Raw genomic sequence first — 21,538 nt, 5'->3', positions numbered from 1 at the left:
ATAAAATGAATTCCAAGTGGATATATATTCCCAAGATAGAATTCAGTATTAAATGCCATTCGTGGGTGATATTTACATTGATTGAAATCATGTGTGTTAGTGATATATATTCATCATAAATAACCCCGTGTTGCAAACTCATAATTCAGTTATCATGGTGGAGATGGGTTTATTTCAAGTCTATGAACAGATTCCTGAATTCGACAGGAATATGTACGGGGACTTGTCATAAACTTATTAATTCTCTTAATGGCTCAGTTGGTAGAGTCCTCGTAGGCATGGTTTCTGGCCGAATAGGTAGGGGTTCGAATCTCTACCCGGCCAGAAGATGTTACCATAAAATGAATTCCAAGTGGATATATATTCCCAAGATAGAATTTGGTAAAAAATGCCATTTGTGAGTGATGTTTACATTGATTGAAATCATGTGAGTTAGTGATAAATATTCATCATAAAACAACCACGTGTTACAAACTCACAATTCTACTATCATGGTGGAGATGGGTTTATTTCAAGTCTAAGAAGATTCCTGAATTCGACAGGAATATGTACGGGGATTTGTCATAACCTTATTGATTCTCTTGATGGCTCAGTTGGTAGAGTCCTCGCAGGCAGGTTTCCGGCCGAATAGGTAGGGGTTCGAATCTCTACCGTGCCAGGAGCTGTTACCATAAAATTAATTCCAAGTGGATATATATTCCCAAGATAGAATTCGGTATTAAATGCCATTCGTGGGTGATATTTACATTGATTGAAATCCCGTGTGTTAGCGATATATATTCATCATAAAACAACCACGTGTTGCAAACTCACAATTCTGCTATCATGGTGGAGATGGGTTTATTTCAAGTCTATGAACATATTCCTGAATTCGACAGGAATATGTACGGGGACTTGTCATAACCTTATTATCTCTCTTGATGGCTCAGTTGGTAGAGTCCTCGTAGGCATGGTTTCTGGCCGAATAGATAGGGGTTCGAATCTTTACCCGGCCAGAAGCTGTTACCATAAAATTAATTCCAAGTGGATATATATTCCCAAGATAGAATTCAGTATTAAATGCCATTTGTGGGTGAGTTATATATATATATATATATATGTATGTATGTATGTATGTATATATATATATTATATATATATATATATACATATATATATATATATATATACATATATATATATATATATATAAATATATATATATATATATATATACAGTATATATATATATATATGTGTGTGTGTGTATGTATGTATGTATGTATGTATGTATATATATATATATATATATATACATACAGTATATATATACATATACAGTATACTGTACAGTATATATATATATATATATATACAGGTATTGCTCGACTTACGACCGAGACAGGGACCGAGAGATGAGTCATAAGTCGAGTTGGCCGTATGTCGAACTAGAAAAGTTAAGTTTCCGTAGAATTATCTTGATACGTTATGATTCGGCAATCATCTGGATCATATTTTGTCAATATTTTCTTACTGTCGATCATTATTCCATTTTATGTTTCATAGGATATCATATGCTCTATAAATGCATTATTGTATTCTATTCATCAATTTTGGAAGCATTTTACAATCGAGTACTGAAAATTTTGTTTACCTTTGGTTATGATCAGCTGATCTGAAAGTGCCGCTACCTACCGTATCAAAATATGGCGTACATACGTATGGCATATTCTTTTATCATTTCTTAACTTATTAGAAATATCTTCATGATGAATATTACATCAACGCCAATATGTTACAGGAAATCAGTTTCCATACAGTTCGTCTAATCATTAGGTATACTGTAATGCGAAATCGTTGTAGCTCTTTCTGTGTGTGTGTGTGTGTGTGTGTGCTCGCTCTCGGCTCTCGCAATCGCATACAGGTAGTTCATTTATAAAGCTTCATACAGTATTGTAGTTCAATATTAAGCCTTTATATTTCATTAGACATTACTGTGTTTAATTGTGGTTTATTAAAGAACATTTATATTTTATTTTTCAATTTTTTGAGCATATCAATAATCAACAAATACTTTTAATTTACTTTCGGTTGGCATCAGCTGATCTCAAGGTCACGCTGCCGTATTACTATTATGAGCACATATACATAGTGCGAATAACACTGATTTATATAATTTTCTTGACATATGAAATTTCTTCATAATGCATATTACACCAGCGCTAATATGTTATAGGGTATCACATTTTCCATACAGTTCGTTTATAGACCTTATTATTTCTCTCTCTCTCTCTCTCTCTCTCTCTCTCTCTCTCTCTCTCTCTCTGTATTTTGTTTTCAATTCCGTTGTATCTTTATATTTTTTTTTTGAAAATTATTAAAAAATTCTATATATCATTATTCGATGTTTCGATTATGGGAATAGTAACGCATCGGAAGGAAATCACTCGATTTGCCTCTCGCCTTCCGCCAGAAATATGACGTCATCAGACTTTTTTTCTTAAATTTACGGTAAGTTGTACTAATCTTATAACTAATGATACAGACCACAAAAACACTTGATATCGTTACTGGGTGTTTCAATGATGGGAATGCTGTAATAAGATTACTCGGTAACAATGAAAGGAAATCATTCGGTTTGTCAGCGCGCTTCCGCCAGATACATGACGTCACAAGTCACGTGACGTACAGTAATCTCTACGAAGAATGACTTGCAAAATATGTAAATTCATTTTCTTTGTTTTTCGCAAGAAATGAAAAGAAAATACTAACTTAACAAACAAAAGTATTTTATTTTTATAATGTAAAAGGAAATATATTATTTTCAAGAAAATATTTGCCCTAAAAGTATATTTTCTTTAGATAAACATCGATCCATTATCAGATTAAAAAAGTAGCGCACAGTCAAATTTACGCTACGTAGTACTCATGACAACCGATACAGACCCTCAAAATACTTTTTATCGTGATTTAATATTTCGATAATGGAAATACTAATATTAATCGTTAGCCTGTTGGAAGGAAATCACTGTATTGCTCAGAAGCTTTCCGCCGGTGATGTGACGTCACCAGACATAATATGAACTCGACAGATATTAAAACTTTTCTCAATGTATTTTAAACTGAAAATAAATACTGAATATTAGCAATAAAAGAAAATAATAATTTACCAAGATAAATCAGTTTATATGTATACAAGAAAATAGATTATTCTCAAGGAAATATTCGTCCTATTTCCGATAAACTTGTGACGTCATCACCCTGAAAAAATGGTCATAAAGTCGAATAGTCGTATGTTGCATAGGTCGTAAGTCGGGCAATACCCGTGTGTGTGTGTGTGTGTGTGTGTGTATATATATATATATATATATATACTGTATATATATATATATATATATAAGTGAACTCCCCCGGGAGAAACACTAGCAGGAGAGACTGACGATGAACTTAGTTTCCCCCTCGTAGGTTAATCAGGAACAGGAGAAACTAAGCCGTCAGCTACCGTAGAGTCTGGTGTGGAAGAGGAGATGGGTGAAACCCCATTGGATACCTCTGACACCACAACGTCGACAAGAGACAGAGGATCAACCTCTGACGGTGACAGCGATTGCTTGATAGCAGCACCCAATCGGATGCAGTTAAGCAAAACCTCCTTGGAAGGCGAACCCGTAAGCCCCAAGGAGGACCAAAGCCGAAACAGAGAAGTTAGTGACATGTCCTTCCAGGTTGGTTAACAATAAATCGGTCTACGCTACCACTCGACGGTCTCTCGAAAAAGACCGACCGAGTGGGATCTTCGGAGGAGGTTTGGGCAACAGAAGAAGAGGCCTTGGGTTTTTCTCCCTTCGAAGCAACCTTCGAAGGAGAAATATCCCGTTTGGACTTCTTCCGTTGTCGCGAAAACCTCTCCCACTGGGAGGCAGACCACTCCCTACACTCACTACACTTGTTGACACTATCACACCGTTGGCCCCTACAAGGAAAAAGGGCGTGAGGATCAGTCTCGACCGCCGATATGAACGTTCCACAGGGGCGGTTGGGAAAACCAGGGCAGGTGCGCATGATCGCAGAGGCCAACTTCACATACACAGAAACTATAAAAAAAAAGAGCAAAAGCAATTAAATGGCTCCCAATATGACGGCGAGGATGAAAGCGGCCACATCCCACCACCATCTAAGCCGAGAGCAAAGTGAGCTCAAGCACAGGTGTGTGAGGGGGGGGGTAGCAAGCTACCCTCTCCTACCCCCGTTAACCAGCGGTTTGGGTAGTAAACCGTCGTTAAAAATCAATGGCTCGTCATTTCAGCTATGCCGAAAGTAATACAGTGAACCCTCGTTTATCGCGGTAGATAGGTTCCAGACGCGGGCGCGATAGGTGAAAATCCGCGAAGTAGTGACAGCATATTTACCTATTTATTTAACATGTATATTCGGACTTTTAAAACCTTCCCTTGTACGTAGTACTGTTAACAAACCACCCTTTAATGTACAGAACACTTAATGCATGTACTACAGCACCCTAAACTAAAACAGGCACAAATATTAAAGGCGATTTTATATCATGTGTTTCCTAAACACCTAAAAAGCACGATAAAAAATGGCAACCAATGTTTTGTTTACGTTCATCTCTGATCATAATGAAGAAACAAACTCATTTAGTGTACACATATATGTACGTATAGGTTAGTTTTTGCATCGATTATATTGATTATACAGTACTGTATGTTGATTTTTTTATTACCAATGTTTTAGTTTACGTATTTTTCTTAGGACTTCCAAATGAAATCTTTTTCTTTATGACGCCGCCTGAAACGACGGCGTGTACGCTCAGTAAACAACCACGCTCAGAACAAACAAGGCATTTAACGCGCATGATGATAGTGATAAATAATGATACAGTACATACAGTATTTACAGTAAAAGCATTTACAAAATATGTTACCTTACAAATATAAATTATACAGTACTTGTACGTAGCAAAGCAGGAAAACAATTTGAGAGAGAGAGAGAGAGAGAGAGAGAGAGAGAGAGAGAGAGAGAGAGAGAGAGAGAGAGAGAGAGAGAGAGAGAGAGAGAGAGAGAGAGAGAGATTGTTTTACGTACGTAAATGTAAATTTTAAACAAAAAAAATATGATAGGTTACAACATGTAGACTTTTAAAACCTTCCCTTTAACTTAATGCATACAGTACGTACATTACTAAACTATAAAACAGGTTAAAGTAAAAAATAAAGATTGTTACTGTACTCACCACGAAAGAAGTTCAAGAAAAACTTGAATGACGATGGCGATGAATTTGCTGCACAGTAGAAATGATGATGATGAAGCTGATGATGTGTTCTACTGTGCAGTCAATGATAGTATTTTACGTCTCTTCAGACGGAGGTGTCTTTTCCTGGGACACCTCTTCAACTTCTTCAATTTCTTCCGAAGGCGTACTAGCAGGAGGAACTGGCTCTTTTTTGCGAGGCTGAAAAAACATTGTGATCGGAAGTTGTTGCCGCTGCTTCTTTTTTCGATCCAAGAGCATCCTGTAGGGAGTCGTGATGTCATCAACCTTGTTGCAGAATTGCATCGAGCGAACCATATCCTCGTCCCACTCTTGCAACATTTCTTTCGCCTCCTTCATATGGTTGCAGAACTTGGCAAGCCGTTCTAATGTTAAGCCCGTTTCTTCGACATTTTCTTGGGTCTCTTCCTGGGTACCCTCACTCTCTTCCTCACTTGCCGATTTCGTCAGGTCTTCGAGGTCTGCGTCAGTTAGGGGCTGGGAATGGCAGTCCAACAACTCGTCGACGCCTTCAGTCGTCATGTCGCCAAACCCGTCACCCCCAATTATGGCAGCCAACTGCACAGATTTCCGTATTGCAGAGTGTTGGATTTCCGACGGAGTAAATCCCTTGTCGTCGTAAACAATATCGGGCCACAGCTTCTTCCAGCTCGCATTTACGGTTGCAGGTTTCATCTCTTGAAGTGCCTTTTGAATATTCTGCAGGCACGTGGCTATGGTGTACTGCCGCCAGTACGCCTTCAAGTTGAAGTCTTCATCCTCGTCATCTTGGGCAGCATCCACACACGCAACGAGGTCCGCCAAGGTATTCTTCGTGTAGAGGGCCTTGAACACCCTGATAACCCCCTGGTCCATTGGTTGAATTAATGACGTGGTGTTGGGTGGCAGGAACTCAACCTGAACGCCCTCACGCGACAGGTCAGTTGCGTGTCCACCAGCGTTATCCATAAGGAGAAGGATCTTGAATGGCAAGCCCTTCTCTAAGAGATATTCATGGACTTGCGGGATGAAACACTGGTGGAACCAGTTGGAGGTCAGCATCTTCGTAATCCATGCTTTTTGATTATGCATCCAGTACACGGGAAGGAGATTCTTATTTTTGTTTTTCAAAGCGCGAGGATTTTTCGACTTATAAATAAGCCCCGGCTTTAACAAAAATCCAGCAGCATTGCCACACATCACGAGGGTAACGCGATCCTTGAATGCCTTAAAGCCAGAGGCTTTGGCTTCCTCTTTGAACAGGAAAGTTCGCGACGGCATTCTCTTCCAAAACAAGCCGGTTTCATCCATATTAAAGACTTGTTCCGGCTTGTATCCACCTTCAGCGATAATGTTCTTGAAAGTCTGGTTCACGTAAGTTTCAGCAGCGGCAGTGTCAGCGGAAGCAGACTCCCCATGCAGGGAAACGCTTTTCAGGGCGAAGCGTTTCTGAAACTTCGCGAACCATCCTTTGCTTGCGGAAAAACGTTTCTGAGGCTGGGAATCAGTGGATGTCCCTGGTTGAGGATCATCTGCATCATCATCATCTTCAGCATGGTTGCCGTCGTCCTCTTTAGGTTCCTTTGCAGCAAAATTCTCATATAAGCTCAAAGCCTTTGTTTGGATGGTGTTTGTATCCAACGCTATGTTCTTCTTCCGGCAGTCGGCAATCCACACAGCTAAAGCACCTTCCATGCGTACGATCGTTTTATTACGCGTTGTAACGACTCGCTTCGCTGATCTGCTAAAGGTGATTGCAGCAGTCTTTCTAATGTTCGCCTCGTCCTTCTTGATGTAGCGAACGGTGGATTCGTTGATGCCAAAATGGCGGCCGGCGGCCGCGTAACTTCTACCATCTTTTAACATGTCGAGAAGCGTAACCTTCTCAGCTATCGTCATCATTCTTCGGTGGCGTTTAGGCTCACTACCAGCCTTACTAGAAGCAGAACGCTTGGGAGGCATTGTAACAGAAAGTTCAACAAAAAGTTCAACTTAAAACAGTCGCACACAGCACAGATTAAACTTCACAAAGTTAAGAACGTCTACTCAGCAATACGCGGAAAGAGAAAGTGAACGATGCAGCCCCGCGAGAACTTTGATGCTGCGGGTAGAAGATGCGGGCAAAACACCAATCACAGGCTAGATAACAAAACTTGAGTTTTGATTCGTCATCTATCAGCGCTTGAACCAATCACAACCCGTCTTAGTACTATGGCGCGTTGGTTACTCATAGAAGATGCCCCCGCGCATACTGAACGTACGTAGATTAAGTACAATACAGTACCGTAATAATAATAAATAATGATAATAATACTGTACAGTAATAATAATAATAATAATGATTAATAATAATAACAATAATAATTTTATTAACAACAACAACAATAATAATAATAATAACAATAATAATAAAAATTTACGTACGTACGCTATTTTACGCCTCTCTCTCTCTCTCTCTCTCTCTCTCTCTCTCTCTCTCTCTCTCTCTCTCTCTCTCTCTCTCTCTCTCGTACGCTTACAGTATTCGAAATGTGATTTTTGCAACAAAGAATATTATTGGATGCAGTACTGTACTACGTAAGTATACATACAAAAGATTCATGGAAAAGAAGCACATCCATTACAGTACACACCATTCTAATATGGTATGACTGCATCTGATTTGCGTTTCATGTTCGATTTAATTTTACTACGTACTGAATTATCGTATGATCACATTCTCTTTTCGTGTTTTATTTCTTTCTGTGCGGAATTATATATCATATGTAATGCAATGAACAATCAGTAAGAGCAGATATTACTAATTACAGTATTAATGGAATTACAGGTAACAAAATATCGTATTTGGTTATCTTCAGATTTCGCGGTATTTTCGAATTTTCCGGAAAATCCGCGATATGTATATATATATGGGTTATGGGAAAACCCCGCGAAGTGGTGAATCCGCGATTGTCGAACCGCGAAGTAGCGAGGGTTCACTGTACCCCTATTAAATAGAGTGGTTTGTATTCTAGTTACGGAACAAAACAAATATATCATAAACATACCAGGAGACACTCTTAGGTCAATGTCACTTATTTTGACATGTATGTGATCTGCATGAACTGGAGTAGCGCTACTATGGAAATTAACTTCACATCGGCTCAGAATCTGTTGAAAGAAGAAAAAAATTAAAAGGTATTATTTATGCTCACTCTGAATGCAAATCACAAAAATTTGTTTGTCTACTTGATATCTCGGTACATTACATCTTAAACAATTACATGCTCAAAACATAAAATTCTTAAAATCACAAATTATTAGTAATTTGTATTTTTCCTAACATACTTACCGAGAAACACTTTCTTAGGAATTACCTGGAACCTCCTCTCAAACGACCAGAGTTTTGTGTAGTTACCCTACTCCCATTTTCTGTAATGGTAGGCCTAGCGGAAGGATACATGCCCTGAGGGCAAACCCGAGGTAGGCCACATGTGCGCTTGGGTCGTGATCTCCAGTAAGTTCTATGAAAGTAACAATACTAAAGATCAGTGAGGCACCCGGGGGAAGGAAGGGAGGGCCATAACCCGAAAGTGTTTCTCGGTAAGTATGTTAGGAAAAATACAAATTACTAATAATTTGTGATTTGTTCCAACACAGAGACTTACCTCGAAACACTTTCTTAGGAGACTTACACTTTAGGAGGTGGGAGTGCCTCCCTGACTAAGGACCCAAACAACTGGAAAGTAGGATAAACTACATAAAGAGCTCATTACCAGTGAAAAAAGTACTCACCCTACATAATTCCTTGATGATGTGCTTGCTGAAGTATGGATATACGGGGGTTGTGCCGGTCTACTGGCTAAGACCTCCCTAGGCGATAAAAAGTAAAAGGAGAAGACAAGGGGAAAATAAAAAAGATCACCTGTGTCTAACGGTTTTGATATTCACGATTGAACCTGGGGCTTGGGCCGTTTAATCTGTTGGAGCGCGGAGATGACTGGCCCAATGGAAAAACCATCTAAGGACTTCCTCGTACATTCCTTGAGGTAGTGAGACGTGAACGTCGACTGGTTAGACCAAGTGCCTGCTCTAAGAACCTGAGCTACTGACATGTTCTTTTCAAAGGCTAGAGAGGTACTTATACCTCTAATGTCATGTGCCCTGGGCTTGCCTGGAACTGAAAATCCTGCACTAGAATAAGCTTGAATGATGACTTGCCTGAGCCAAAAGGAAATGGTGTTTTTGGAAATTTTCTTTTTCGTCGTACCCGGTGAGACAAAAAGATTCTTTATACCTGGGCGGAGATTCACCGTCCTCTTTAGATATTTCCTTATAACTCTGACAGGACACAATTTTAAGTCATCTAGATTATCTGATTTTGGAGTTGCTGGGATAGAGAAACCCTCGAACCTAGGATCCCAAACGGATGGGTTTTGGGTTATGGCGACAAACGAGGGGACAAACTTAAAGGAGATATCTCTTCAACCCCTTGAGTGTTCTACCTCGTAGGACAACCCATGAATTTCTCTTTGCTGACGCCAAAGCTAACAAGAAGACCGCCTTAAGCGTAAGATTCCTGTCCACTATATCCCTCAAAGGTTCGAAGGGAGGCTTACTAAGCATATCTAGAACTCTAGCCAGGTCTCATTGCGGAACCCTAGGAGACGAGGGAGGACAGGACTGCTTGATGAGCATCGAGATGTGTCTAGAAGAACTTAGATCTATTCCTTTCAAGAGAAAAACCTGTCCAAGGGCAGCTCGAACCCCTTTTACTACTGGAATCAACATGCCCAACTCATCCCTGAGGTGAACGAGAAAATCTGCAATGTCGGGTACTGATGCTTCTAAAGGCTTTATTTTCCTCGAAGCACACCATTTAATAAAAGCTGCCCATTTTGCTTGGTAGACTGCTGTTCTAACAGCTGTCTTGGTCGAATACCATTGTCTTTTCAGGAGGCGCTGGATAACCTCCAGGCGTGAAGACGAAGGGATTGAGGGTTCTCGTGGAACCTCAGAAAGTGTGGCCCCCTCAGGAGGTCTGGTCTGTCTGGAAGAGGCCACGGAGGGAGAATAGCCAGACCTTTAGGTCTGCGAACCACTCTCTCTCCGGCCACCAAGGCACTACCAAAGTCATCTTTAGGTTGTTGGCTGTACTTACTCTGTTGAGAACCTGCCTGATCAGAGCGAAAGGAGGAAAGGCGTACACGTCCAGATTGTCCCACTTGTGCTGAAAGGCGTCCTCCAATGCCGCCTTTGGGTCTGGGACAGGAGAACAGAATACGGGGAGTTGCGCGTTCAGCCTTGTCGCGAAGAGATCCATTACCGGAGAACCCCACCTTCGGATGATGAATCTTGCTACTTCGGGGTGAAGAGACCATTCTGTCCCCACTACTTGGCCTACCCTGCTGAGGCCGTCGGCTAGAACGTTTTTCTTTCCCGGAATGAATCTCGCCGACAGTCTGACTTGTTCCTCTTCTGCCCATTTCAGGACTTGCAAGGTGAGAACGCACAACTCCTTCGACTTCAACCCTCCTTCCTTCTTTATGTACGCCACTACTGTGGCATTGTCCGACATCAATGCCACTGAGTTTCCTTTTAGAAATTGACTGAAGTGTAGACAGGCTTCCTGAACCGCTCTCATCTCCAGAACATTGATGTGGAGAGCCTTCTCTTTTTCCGTCCAACTGCCTCTCGCTGCTTTTCCTAGAAGGTGGGCTCCCCACCCTTCTTTTGATGCGTCTGTGAAGAGCAGAAGCTCTGGAGGTCCGGAGGACAGTGGCATCCCTTTCAGAGTGTTCGCTTGATCTTGCCACCATTCCAGGGCCTGTTTGGTCCCCGGTAGAACTGGCAAAATGACGTCTGGGGAACTTCTCTGATCCCACCGATCCTTTAAGTTCCACTGGATGCTCCTGAGATTCTGTCTTCCTTGGGGGACCAGCTTCTATAAGGACACTAGGTGTCCTATCAACCTCTGCCAAACCTTTGCTCTTCTGGGTTGACCCGCCAGGAAGGGACTGAGAACTGGGTCTAGATTGGTCAGCCTGTCTACTGATGGAAACGCCTTGACTAGTAAGGAATCCAGGACTATCCCCAAGTACGTCATCTTGTTGGTTGGGGACAGGTGAGACTTCTCCAGATTGACGGTGATGCCCAGAGTTTTGCAAAGATGAAGAAGCTCCGCGCCTTGTTGCTTCAAGACTTCCTTTGAGGAAGAAAGGAGTAACCAGTCGTGCAGGTACTGAATAAGACGGATCCCCCGTTCGTGAGCCCAAACGGAGATCGTCATAAAAATTCTTGTGAATACCTGGGGGGCTGTGGACAGTCCGAAGCATAGGGCTCTGAACTACAAAATCTGGGCACCCCACTTCACCCAAAGAAACTTCCTGCTTGTTGGATGAATTGGGATTTGGAAATAGGCATTCTTGAGGTCTATGGATATCATGAAATCTCCTTCCCTCAAGGACGACATGACCGTTCTTGGGGTATCCATCTTGAATTGTGTTTTCCGAATGAATTTGTTGAGGGCTGACAGGTCTATCCCTGGTCTCCAACCACCCGTTGTTTTCTCTACCAGGAAGAGTCGACTGTAGAACCCCGGACCCGGAAGATGCACAGTCTCCATTGCTCCCTTCTCCAACATTGTGGAGACTTCTTCCTCCAAGGTTGCTCTTTTCAGCGGGTCTTTGGGGGCAAACCACTCCACCTGGCTTGCAGGAATCAAGGGAGGTGGATCTTCCAACGGGAGCCTGTAGCCCTCTTTCAAAACAGTTACCGTCCACGGTTCTGCTCCGTGGAGTTTCCAAGCTCGCCAAAATTGTCTGAGGCATCCCCCTACCTGAGGCTTGGGCAGGGGAGGGGGGCCTCTCACACTACCTTCTACGGGAGGAACGTCCTGAACGGCCTCTCCTGGCTGAAGAGTAGGAATTCCTACAGGTGGAAGGGGCTGAATTAGTTCCCCTTCGTGAGGGATACGTTGACTGAGCCCACTGTGATGTCGAGGGTTCTCTCCTCACTTTAGTTGGGGAAGACCGAGAACTAGCAGGTGCCTCGGATACAGGCCTTCTAAATACCGGTCTCCTCGCCGATTGCAACTTCGGCAAGATTACATCTTTCTTCTTAGCCAGTTTCTCCGCAACTTCTACCGCCTTCTTGATTGGAAAAAGACCTTCGTCCCAAACCGTAATGTTCCGGAGGGCCCTCGCTTCTCTGTCTGGGATTTTCCTGGAAAGGTTCTTCAAGACCGAGTCTCTTCTCCTCAAGACCCAGTTCGCAGATAATGCCAAGGCCTGGAACGTGAGAAACTTAAGGGCACGGCCGCCCGAACCGACCAACTCCTTTAGGGCTTCTCGCTTGGTAGGATCCAAAGACTCCATCAGGATCTGGGTACCTACTAAAGTAGTAGCCCACCAGTCCAGCCATGAGGCGACATTAACGAGATCCTTGGACATCTCCTCCATCATGATGGACTTGGATTGTGAAAAGAAAATGGGTGCCGCCGCCGCCGCCCTGTCTTCCGGGGCACCTTGTCCTAACACCTCTAGGACGTCCTCTAGCTTGCTAGCCCCATTTGGTCATCCTTCTAATGCATAATACTTGCTTTGTGATTTCAAGCCCTGTAGCAGTTTGGCCGAACTGTGACCTTTTGAGGTGTCCCCATTGCGGGTGACCATCTTATCAATATGGGCACGCCCCAACTTCACGTCTCTCGCCTCCGGAAGAGCCAGTGATGATTTCTTCTGGACGGGCTCCTCCATGATCCTGTTAAGGCCAGACGTCCAGTCATCTTCTTCCTGAGGTAGAGGCTCCACAAGTTTATTCTGACTCCTTATTAAGGAGATCACCCTCCTATAAGCGGAGTCCTCCGTCGTTCCAAGGCCTGCGACCTCAACCACCTCCTCCGTCCGTCGATGGGGTGAAGAAACTGCAAAGGCACCTCCGCTCTGACGGGTCCCGCGGCTAAGACCTTCCTCAACCACGTCCTCCGTCCGTCGATGGGGTGAAGAAACTGCACGGGCACTTCCGCTCTGACGGGACCCGCGGTTAAGGCCTTCAGGAGAGACGGGCGCCTCTGTCACCTTAAGAGCCTTTGACAATGGAACGGGCTCCTCCGTGAAGGTGTTCGACGGAGGGACCCGTACACGTCGATCCACACCACGAGCTAACTCGTCGAGGCTGCCCGTCCTAGGAGGCGACTCCCTCAGCTGGGCGGATTGAGTCTCCTTGGATCGGGACTTATGCCTACCAGACGAGGCCTTTCGGTCTGAGGCTGAAGCCGACTTGCGGCTATCGGAAGCCCTTCTAGGAGGACTGTCTCCTCTCAGCCTAACCACTGAGCCAGAGACTGAAGACAGGTCTCTAAGCTTACTTTTGGGTACTAGGACCCATCGTTCCTGTGGAGATTCAGCTCTCCTGCACTTCTTCTGTGGGGAACGAGAACTCCTCCTTCTATACCTAGACTCCGACGGAGACCTAGAAAAGGACCGCCTCCTCCTGGAACGATCCCTCTTCCTGCTACGTCTCCTGCGACGTTCTTCGTCCGACGACACGGAAGATTCATCTGCCGACGATTCGGACCTCCCATGGAAACGGGTCCTAGCAACAGATGGAGCCTTGCTCAACACCTGCTGGGTTCCTGACGTCGACGGTTGAAGAAACTCCTCGGGAACTGCCGTCGAAGGTGCTGGAGGCGTAAAAGGACGATCTATAAAAGGGAAGCATCCGCTCAAATCTTCCTCCATCCTCATAGGGGACTTGCCCGGCGTCCTCGGAAGACTCCATCCCAGGGGATCTTCCTGTGGGGAATCCTCTCTATCCAGGGCGCCCTCCGCTGCGGAAGCGCCGGAAACATCCACCCACGAATCTGACGAAGAAAAGGGCACATGTTTATTCCACATGGGGTCCCCGACCGAGACGCGCTCCCCTTGCACAAGAGCAACGTCCCGCGGACCCCCACTACACATACCTTCAGGCGCCTGGTTCACCTTTAAAACAGCAGATACCCCAGAAACATGACTCTCCTGGGGAAGAAGCATCGCCTTCTTCCCCTTAACAGACTTACCTCGTCCTCTACTCTGGGTACCCTACTCTGGGTAGGGGAAGAAGAAGGAATTCTACCAGAACCCTCTCCGGCCGAAGTCGCAAGACAAGAAACACTAGCCTTCCTGGGAGAACGCTTCGAGGACTTCTTTTTCTTGGTCCCGTATTTGACCCATTGGACCTCACTCCAGGTAGCACATTCCGGACACGTGTCCGAAGGAGAGACACTTTACCCCTACACGAGGAACAAAGGGAGTGCGGATCTACATCGGGCTTCGATAAGAAAGGCCCACACGATTTCCCGGCCCTAGGCCCAGGACAACGGCGAGTATGCTCCATCGCACACAAACACAATACCGCTAGACACAGGCACGAAGCGGAAAAAGAATGAGAACACTAATAAACACAAGCGAAAGCACAAAGGAATTAAAAAGCCAAAGCACAAAGTTAAAGCACTAAGCACGAGGGAGAGCACAACGGACCATGCGGTAACCACGTGGCCACGAGACACAAAGGGTCGCACTGAGATCAGAGGAGCGTTGAGATGATATCACGACGCGACCAGAGAACTTACTGGAGATCACGACCCAAGCGCACATGTGGCCTACCTCGGGTTTGCCCTCAGGGCACGTATCCTTCCACTAGGCCTACCATTACAGAAAATGGGAGTAGGGTAAACTACACAAAACTCTGGTCGTTTGAGAGCAGGTTCCAGGTAACTCCTAAGAAAGTGTTTCGAGGTAAGTCTCTGTGTTGGAACAAATGGTTATTTCTACATAGAAAATACTTTTACATCATTTATGTTCCATATATGTAAAAAAATTTTAGGTTTTGTATACAAAAACCAATGCTTTAGAAGCCTAACACTTTGGTTTCAAGAGCAAAACTAAAGTTTTGATTTAACAAGAAGGTAAACCTTCATCATTCACCTGCTTTTCTTAACATGAACCGTTTCTTTTTTAATACAAGATTGCTGCCACTACCAGTCTGGGAGGGACAGGAAACTAACATGATAAAAATTCATATTAACAATGCTATGATATGCCTCCGACTATAGATGAGAAATTCTTTTGAATATCAATATATCAACAATAACAGTTAGGATTAAACTTACTTGAGATGTGGTTTCTCTCCTTTTATCAGGATTATAGCAGCAGGTATACATTTGGATATTGGTTACGCAAGCATTTATACTTTGGTCGGTTGGAGTTATTTTGACATCACAATTCATTTCAGCCTGGAATGTTACAATTTCTGGTAAAAAAATCATCAAAAGTTTTTAAAACATGATTTATCACTAAATATGGTCATTTGCAAATTTGGCTTCAGCAAGTAAAACTTCACTGACTCATTAAAATACCATGAATATAATGGCTTTAATACATCAATTTGATAGAAATGAACTACCATAAAACCATAACCCCACTACAGGTATCGTGAATTCACAGTTTTGACAAAATAAATGAATACTTAGTAAAAAAAAAAGATGACATTTCTAAAATGTCAGGTATTTAATTTTCAATTATTTTTTTCATTAGAATCCAACTAGAAAATACTGTACATACCTACTTATTAGGGAGGTTATCTTAAGCTAATATTTTTTTTTACACCAAAATTGTCTTGAATGGTCTAGTGCGTCGCTTACGTACATTACTCTATTCCTATCACTTCCTTTTTCTCATCATATTTAGCTATCAATTCCTTAAAACAATGAAATCTATGCATATGGTTCCATACACTGCACACCAACTACAGATAAGTTTCTCGTATCTTGTCAAAAACTAGGGGTGATAATATATAAACTCAAAGGGTAGCTTCCATGATTACATCCATTAGCTTTTATCTCATGGATGACAAACTTCCAAATATGTTTACTTCTCAAATATTCTGGTTCTCGAAAACAAAGTTGATATAGGGTATACTCAAAGATCTGGGGGGAGTATGGAAAACAATCGTGGGATGGCTTATTTTTCTCACTGAGACAAAGAGCAATAACTCTGTCTGTTGTACAAAAATAAGGTAGAGAAGAGCAAATTATCAATTCTCACCAATCTTCTCAAATTATAAAACGAAACCATCCAGTGACTTTTCTCTATACCCTTCCTAGATCTTTCCTTATATATTCACTTTGTATTTTAACATAGGATTACAGATCTCAAATTTAAGAAGATGCTAGCTTCTTACGACTGTATTCCAAAAAGGCCTTTCCTGCCGCCAACCCTCCCCATTTACCCGGGCTTGGGACCGGCATCAAGTTGAGGCTGGCTTGCCCCTCCTTAGTGGCTGGGTTGGCCAATATGAATCTGACTGCCTAGCATTATCAAAATAGCTATGAAATATGAGATAGTAATGGACAATTCTTTTTACCTACCTCTCTTACCCTCTATAATTTCATAAAAAAAATGACAAGTTAAATATGAACAAGAAAGCTTAAATACTTTCTTACATGGTAGACAGTACGGCCACATTAAATTGAGTGATGCAGAGATGTCTTCAAACACAGATATTCTAACAAATATCTTGTGAATTATATCATTCTTATACCTATATTATAGTATTCTAAAGCACTGTATAACTCAAAAGCCCTTTCCATTCTTACACCAGTTATATGTCTCCTTTCTATACTCTACATAAAAAATTCTTCAGGATTCCCCTTTTAAAGCGTTCTATAAGTGCCACACTCAAATCAAATCCCTTTAGAATGTTAGAATAAGTATGATTCTTACATGTAAAATGATGCATGAAGTCTCTGTTGTCGACACGTCTTCCACTAAAGCTATATCAGGTTTTTCAAGTTTTATCCGCACTGTCATTATGCTTTGAGGTCGAACTTCTCCAGAATTTGAAATGTTACTCTGAAATTAAAACCATACAAAATAAGGAGAGAGTTATAGGAAACATAATTGAATTTAATAGCATTTATTACATTTAGCTAATAAAGTAATTGTTTTTAAAATGTTGATTTTCTGAATTACAATGCACTACCCAAACATTGAGTTACATTTAACATACTCTACAAACTACTCATTTCTTAACATATATGCACATTAAATATTAAAGGGAGAATCAGTCTTACCTTTTGCCTCTTAATTTCCCTTACTGGTGCTTTAACCGGTTTACTTTCTGGCTGTTGTGGTAAGTTGTCAGTGAAAAATCTCTGAATACTAAGAAGATAAGGCAAGTGCAGTACCAATGTAAATTCAGATATTCGTACATCAACTGAAAATGAAAGTTAGATTTATCATCTTCTGACCAAAAAGGTTTGGAACATTTTGTTCTCATAAATAGGAGTACAATCCGACCACCTTTCAACAGATTTGGAAACAAAGGACTCACTTATATATGTTTGCCTATGGGGTCCAATTTAGAAAATAATAAACAAATTTAAGAGACTTCTTGAGACTAAGATTTCCGTCCTTCCCTTCCCTCCTCCACCCCCACCAACCCATACCCTCCACCCCCCAGAGAGAGAGAGAGAGAGAGAGAGAGAGAGAGAGAGAGAGAGAGAGAGAGAGAGAGAGAGAGAGAGAGACCTGTATTCATTTTGTCAGTGTAAGATTTTAACGTACTATATCCTAATATCTGAGTATAGTAAATATTTTACATTCAAAGTACAAAGTATAAGTGAATTTCTCAATTGAATAATTGCAATTAGGGAAAAAAATCGTTGGACTTTATGTTGCCTTACATTTATGGAAAACTGCAACTGTGGGGGGGGGTCCTCACAACATAATTTTAATGGATAAGTAGGTCTTTCTGTACTGTGTTCCTACAAATAAATGAAGCATTAATTCTCTTTTTAAGTAAAATTGCTTGTTGTTATTATAAAACTTAAGGAATTGCCCAAATGAAATCAAAATCAAATCATTATTACAGGAAGCTATTTCAACATAATCGATGAACAACTGAACTCTTAATGGACCTTTTATCCACTAAAGATTATCAGATCTTGAATGTTATTTTTTCTATTTTCTATCTATCATCATTTATAATAAATTCCCTTAATTTCTTGTATCTTTTATCATTTATAAAATTTCAATAATGTACTTTATATGTCCCATAGGGATAAAAACTAATTCTAATACAATTTTTATTACTTCAATATTTAACTATGGTTTACCTATCTTTCCCACTGAAGGGCTAACTATTCGATATTTATTCTTAAAAAATAAAATTAATTCCTACTGTCACTAACTTCATTTGCCTTGGCCCGCTAAAATATTAGGGCTAGTCTTATGCCATCTGGGGTGCTCTATGGTAAAAACACTAGGTGCATGTAAGCTTAATATTTGAAGTCAAACTCAAACAAAAAAAATCAAAAATTTTAAGTAATTTTTATTTTTCCTAACATACTTACCGAGAACTACTTTCTTAGGAGTTACCTGTAATCTCCTCTCTACCGACCAGAGTTTTGTGTAGTATACCCTACACCCGTTTTCTATGGAGGGCTAACCCGGGAGTAAGAGAACGTGCCCCGAGGGTAGCCTTGAGCTAGGTCGGCGTCAGCTTGGGTCCCGTTAGCCAGTAAGTTCCTCGGATGTTGCAACAAGTCCCTGCAAGGGCAGAAAGGCACTCGGGGAAGGTAGGGAGGGCCATTACCCGAAAGTAGTTCTCGGTAAGTATGTTAGGAAAAATAAAAATTACTTAAAATTTTTGATTTGTTCCAACACAAATACTTACCTCGAACTACTTTCTTGGGAGACTTACACTTTATGAGGTGGGAGTGGCTTCCTGACCTTCAGACCCAGCAAAGCGGACGCCAAGTATCCTAGATATGAACTAGGTTCTTAAAAACTGGGAAACGAACAGTAGGGTAAACTACACAAAGAGCTCATGTTAGTGTCTAAGTACTCACCCTTTGAAAAATCTTCTGATGTTGAGTCCAGTAACAAAGTTGCAGAGACGTGTTCTTCATTGGTTACATAAGTGTGGTTATCTCCGATAGGGATAGGAAACTGGGATTAGGGTGAAAAGGAACGAACCTGTCTCCTGGTTTTGCTATCCACGATTGTGCCTGGGGCTTCACCGTTAAATCACTTGGAGCGCGGAGTTGACTGTCCCAATGGAGAACCCGTCTAAGGACCTTCTTGAGTAATCCTTGAGGTAATGGGCAGTAAAGGTCGACTGGTTCGACCAGGTGCCCGCCCGAAGGATCTGGCCCACTGCCATGTTCTTCTCAAAGGCTAAGGAAGTGCTCAGACCTCTGATGTCATGGGGCTTGGGAGTACTTGGCAAGGCTAGTCCCTCCTCCTTGTAGGCCCTGGCAATAACTTGTCTCAACCAAAAGGATATGGTATTCTTCGATACCTGCTTCTTTGTAACACCTGTGGAGACGAAAAGGCTCTTGATGCCCGGCCGGAGATGTGCAGTCCTCTCAAGGTATTTCCTAATGGCACGGACAGGGCATAACCTCAAATCCTCAGGATTCCCAGTCCTAGGAATAGCTGGCAGAGAGAACCCCTCGAATTTAGGATCCCAGACTGCTGGGTTCTGGGTCTTCGCCACGAACGAAGGGATGAACTTGAGAGAGATCTCTCTCCACCCCTTCGAATGAGAGACGTCATAAGACAGCCCATGGATCTCACCTACCCTTTTCGCAGAGGCCAAGGCCAACAAAAAGACCGTCTTGAGAGTGAGATCCCTGTCTACAATATCCTTCATTGGTTCGAACGGGGGGCTACTTAACATCTTCAGGACCCTAGCCAAGTCCCACTGAGGCACCCTAACAGTTTGAGGAGAGCAGGACTGTTCAAAACTCCTGACAAGCATAGAGATGTGTCTAGAGGAGCCCAGGTCGATGCCCTTCAGAAGGAAGACTTGACCCAAGGCTGCTCGTACTCCTTTTATAGCTGGGATTGACATTCCTATCTCGTCTCTGAGATATACTAGAAAGTCTGCGATATCTGGGACTGAGGCTTTGAGGGGTTTGATACTCTTCGAAGCGCACCACTTCGTGAAAGAGGCCCATTTCGCTTGGTAGACCGCTGCCGACGACCTTCTCAGGTATCGCGACATCCTTTTAGCCGTTCCTGACGAATATCCTTCCTTCCTCAGGAGGCGCTTGATAGTCTCCAGGCGTGAAGGCGTAAAGACTGTGGGTTGTCGTGGAACCTGAAAAAGTGTGGCTGTTGTAGAAGATCTGGCCTGTCGGGGAGTGGCCACGGAGGATGGCTTGTCAGGTCTTTTAGGTCTGCAAACCACTCTCTCTCCGGCCACCAGGGCGCTACCAAAGTCATCCTTAAGTTCCGGGCAGCCCTTACTCTGTTGAGCACTTGCCTGATCAACGTGAAGGGGGGAAAAGCGTACACGTCTAGGTTGTCCCACTTGTGCTGAAAGGCATCCGCCAAGGCTGTCTTTGGGTCTGGAACAGGAGAACAATACACGGGGAGTTGTGCGTTCAGCTTGGTTGCAAAGAGGTCCATCACCGGGGAACCCCACCGTTGAATGATGAGCCTGGCTACTTCTGGGAGGAGGGACCACTCTGTTCCTACTACCTGACCCATCTTGCTGAGACCGTCGGCTAGGACGTTCTTCTTCCCGGGGATGAACCTTGCCAATAACACTATCTGGTTTGCCTCCGCCCAATCCAGGATCTCTAGGACGAGATCGCACCACTCCCTTGATTTTAGGCCTCCTTGCTTCTTTATCTACGCTACCACTGTGGCGTTGTCGCACATCAACGCCACAGTGTTCCCCCTTAGTAGATCGATGAAGTGCAGGCAAGCTTTTTGGACTGCCTTCAACTCTAGGACATTGATGTGTAGGCCTTTCTCCCCGTCCATCCAGGTTCCTCTCACCGTCCCGTTGAGGAGATGGGCTCCCCATCCCTGGTTGGAGGCGTCTGTGAATAGGAGCATCTCGGGAGGCTCGGTCGCGAAGGGCATCCCCTTGAGCGTGTTCGACCGGCAATGCCACCATTCCAGGGAGGGTATTGTGTTTGGCAGGACTGGAATTAATTTCTGGGGCGAGTCCAGTTGGTTCCAGAAGTTCTTCAGGTTCCATTGGACGGCCCTGAGCCTGAGTCTCCCCTGGGGAACCAGTTTCTCCAATGACACCAGATGACCTATTAGCCTTTGCCAGTCCTTCGCCCTCCTGGGTTGCCCCGACAGGAAAGGGAGAAGGATCTTCATTAGATTGTTTACCCGCTCCTCTGACGGAAAAGCTTTCACTAGTAGGGAATCCAGTGTCATCCCCAAATAGGTCATTCTGGTGGAGGGAGATAGGTTCGATTTTTCTGGGTTGATCATGATACCCAGACCCTTGCAAAACTGG

The 21,538-nt window shown here is 43.0% G+C and overlaps 1 protein-coding gene across 1 annotated transcript in view; it reads right to left on the bottom strand.

Moving 5' to 3' along the window:
- Vps13 (vacuolar protein sorting 13C) overlaps positions 1–21,538 on the bottom strand; it is a 469,226-nt gene that overhangs the window by 188,932 nt on the left and 258,756 nt on the right. The window contains exons 33-36 of the mRNA XM_068346310.1: positions 17,343–17,485; positions 16,993–17,121; positions 15,381–15,503; positions 8,296–8,398 (exon numbers count right to left, since the gene is read on the bottom strand). Coding sequence (XP_068202411.1) covers positions 8,296–8,398; positions 15,381–15,503; positions 16,993–17,121; positions 17,343–17,485 — 498 coding nt within the window. The remainder of the gene's footprint in view (positions 1–8,295; positions 8,399–15,380; positions 15,504–16,992; positions 17,122–17,342; positions 17,486–21,538) is intronic.

The sequence above is a fragment of the Palaemon carinicauda genome, chromosome 22 (assembly GCF_036898095.1).
Source record: "Palaemon carinicauda isolate YSFRI2023 chromosome 22, ASM3689809v2, whole genome shotgun sequence".
Classification (NCBI taxonomy): domain Eukaryota; kingdom Metazoa; phylum Arthropoda; class Malacostraca; order Decapoda; family Palaemonidae; genus Palaemon; species Palaemon carinicauda.
This window is presented reverse-complemented; position numbering and strand designations above follow the sequence as displayed.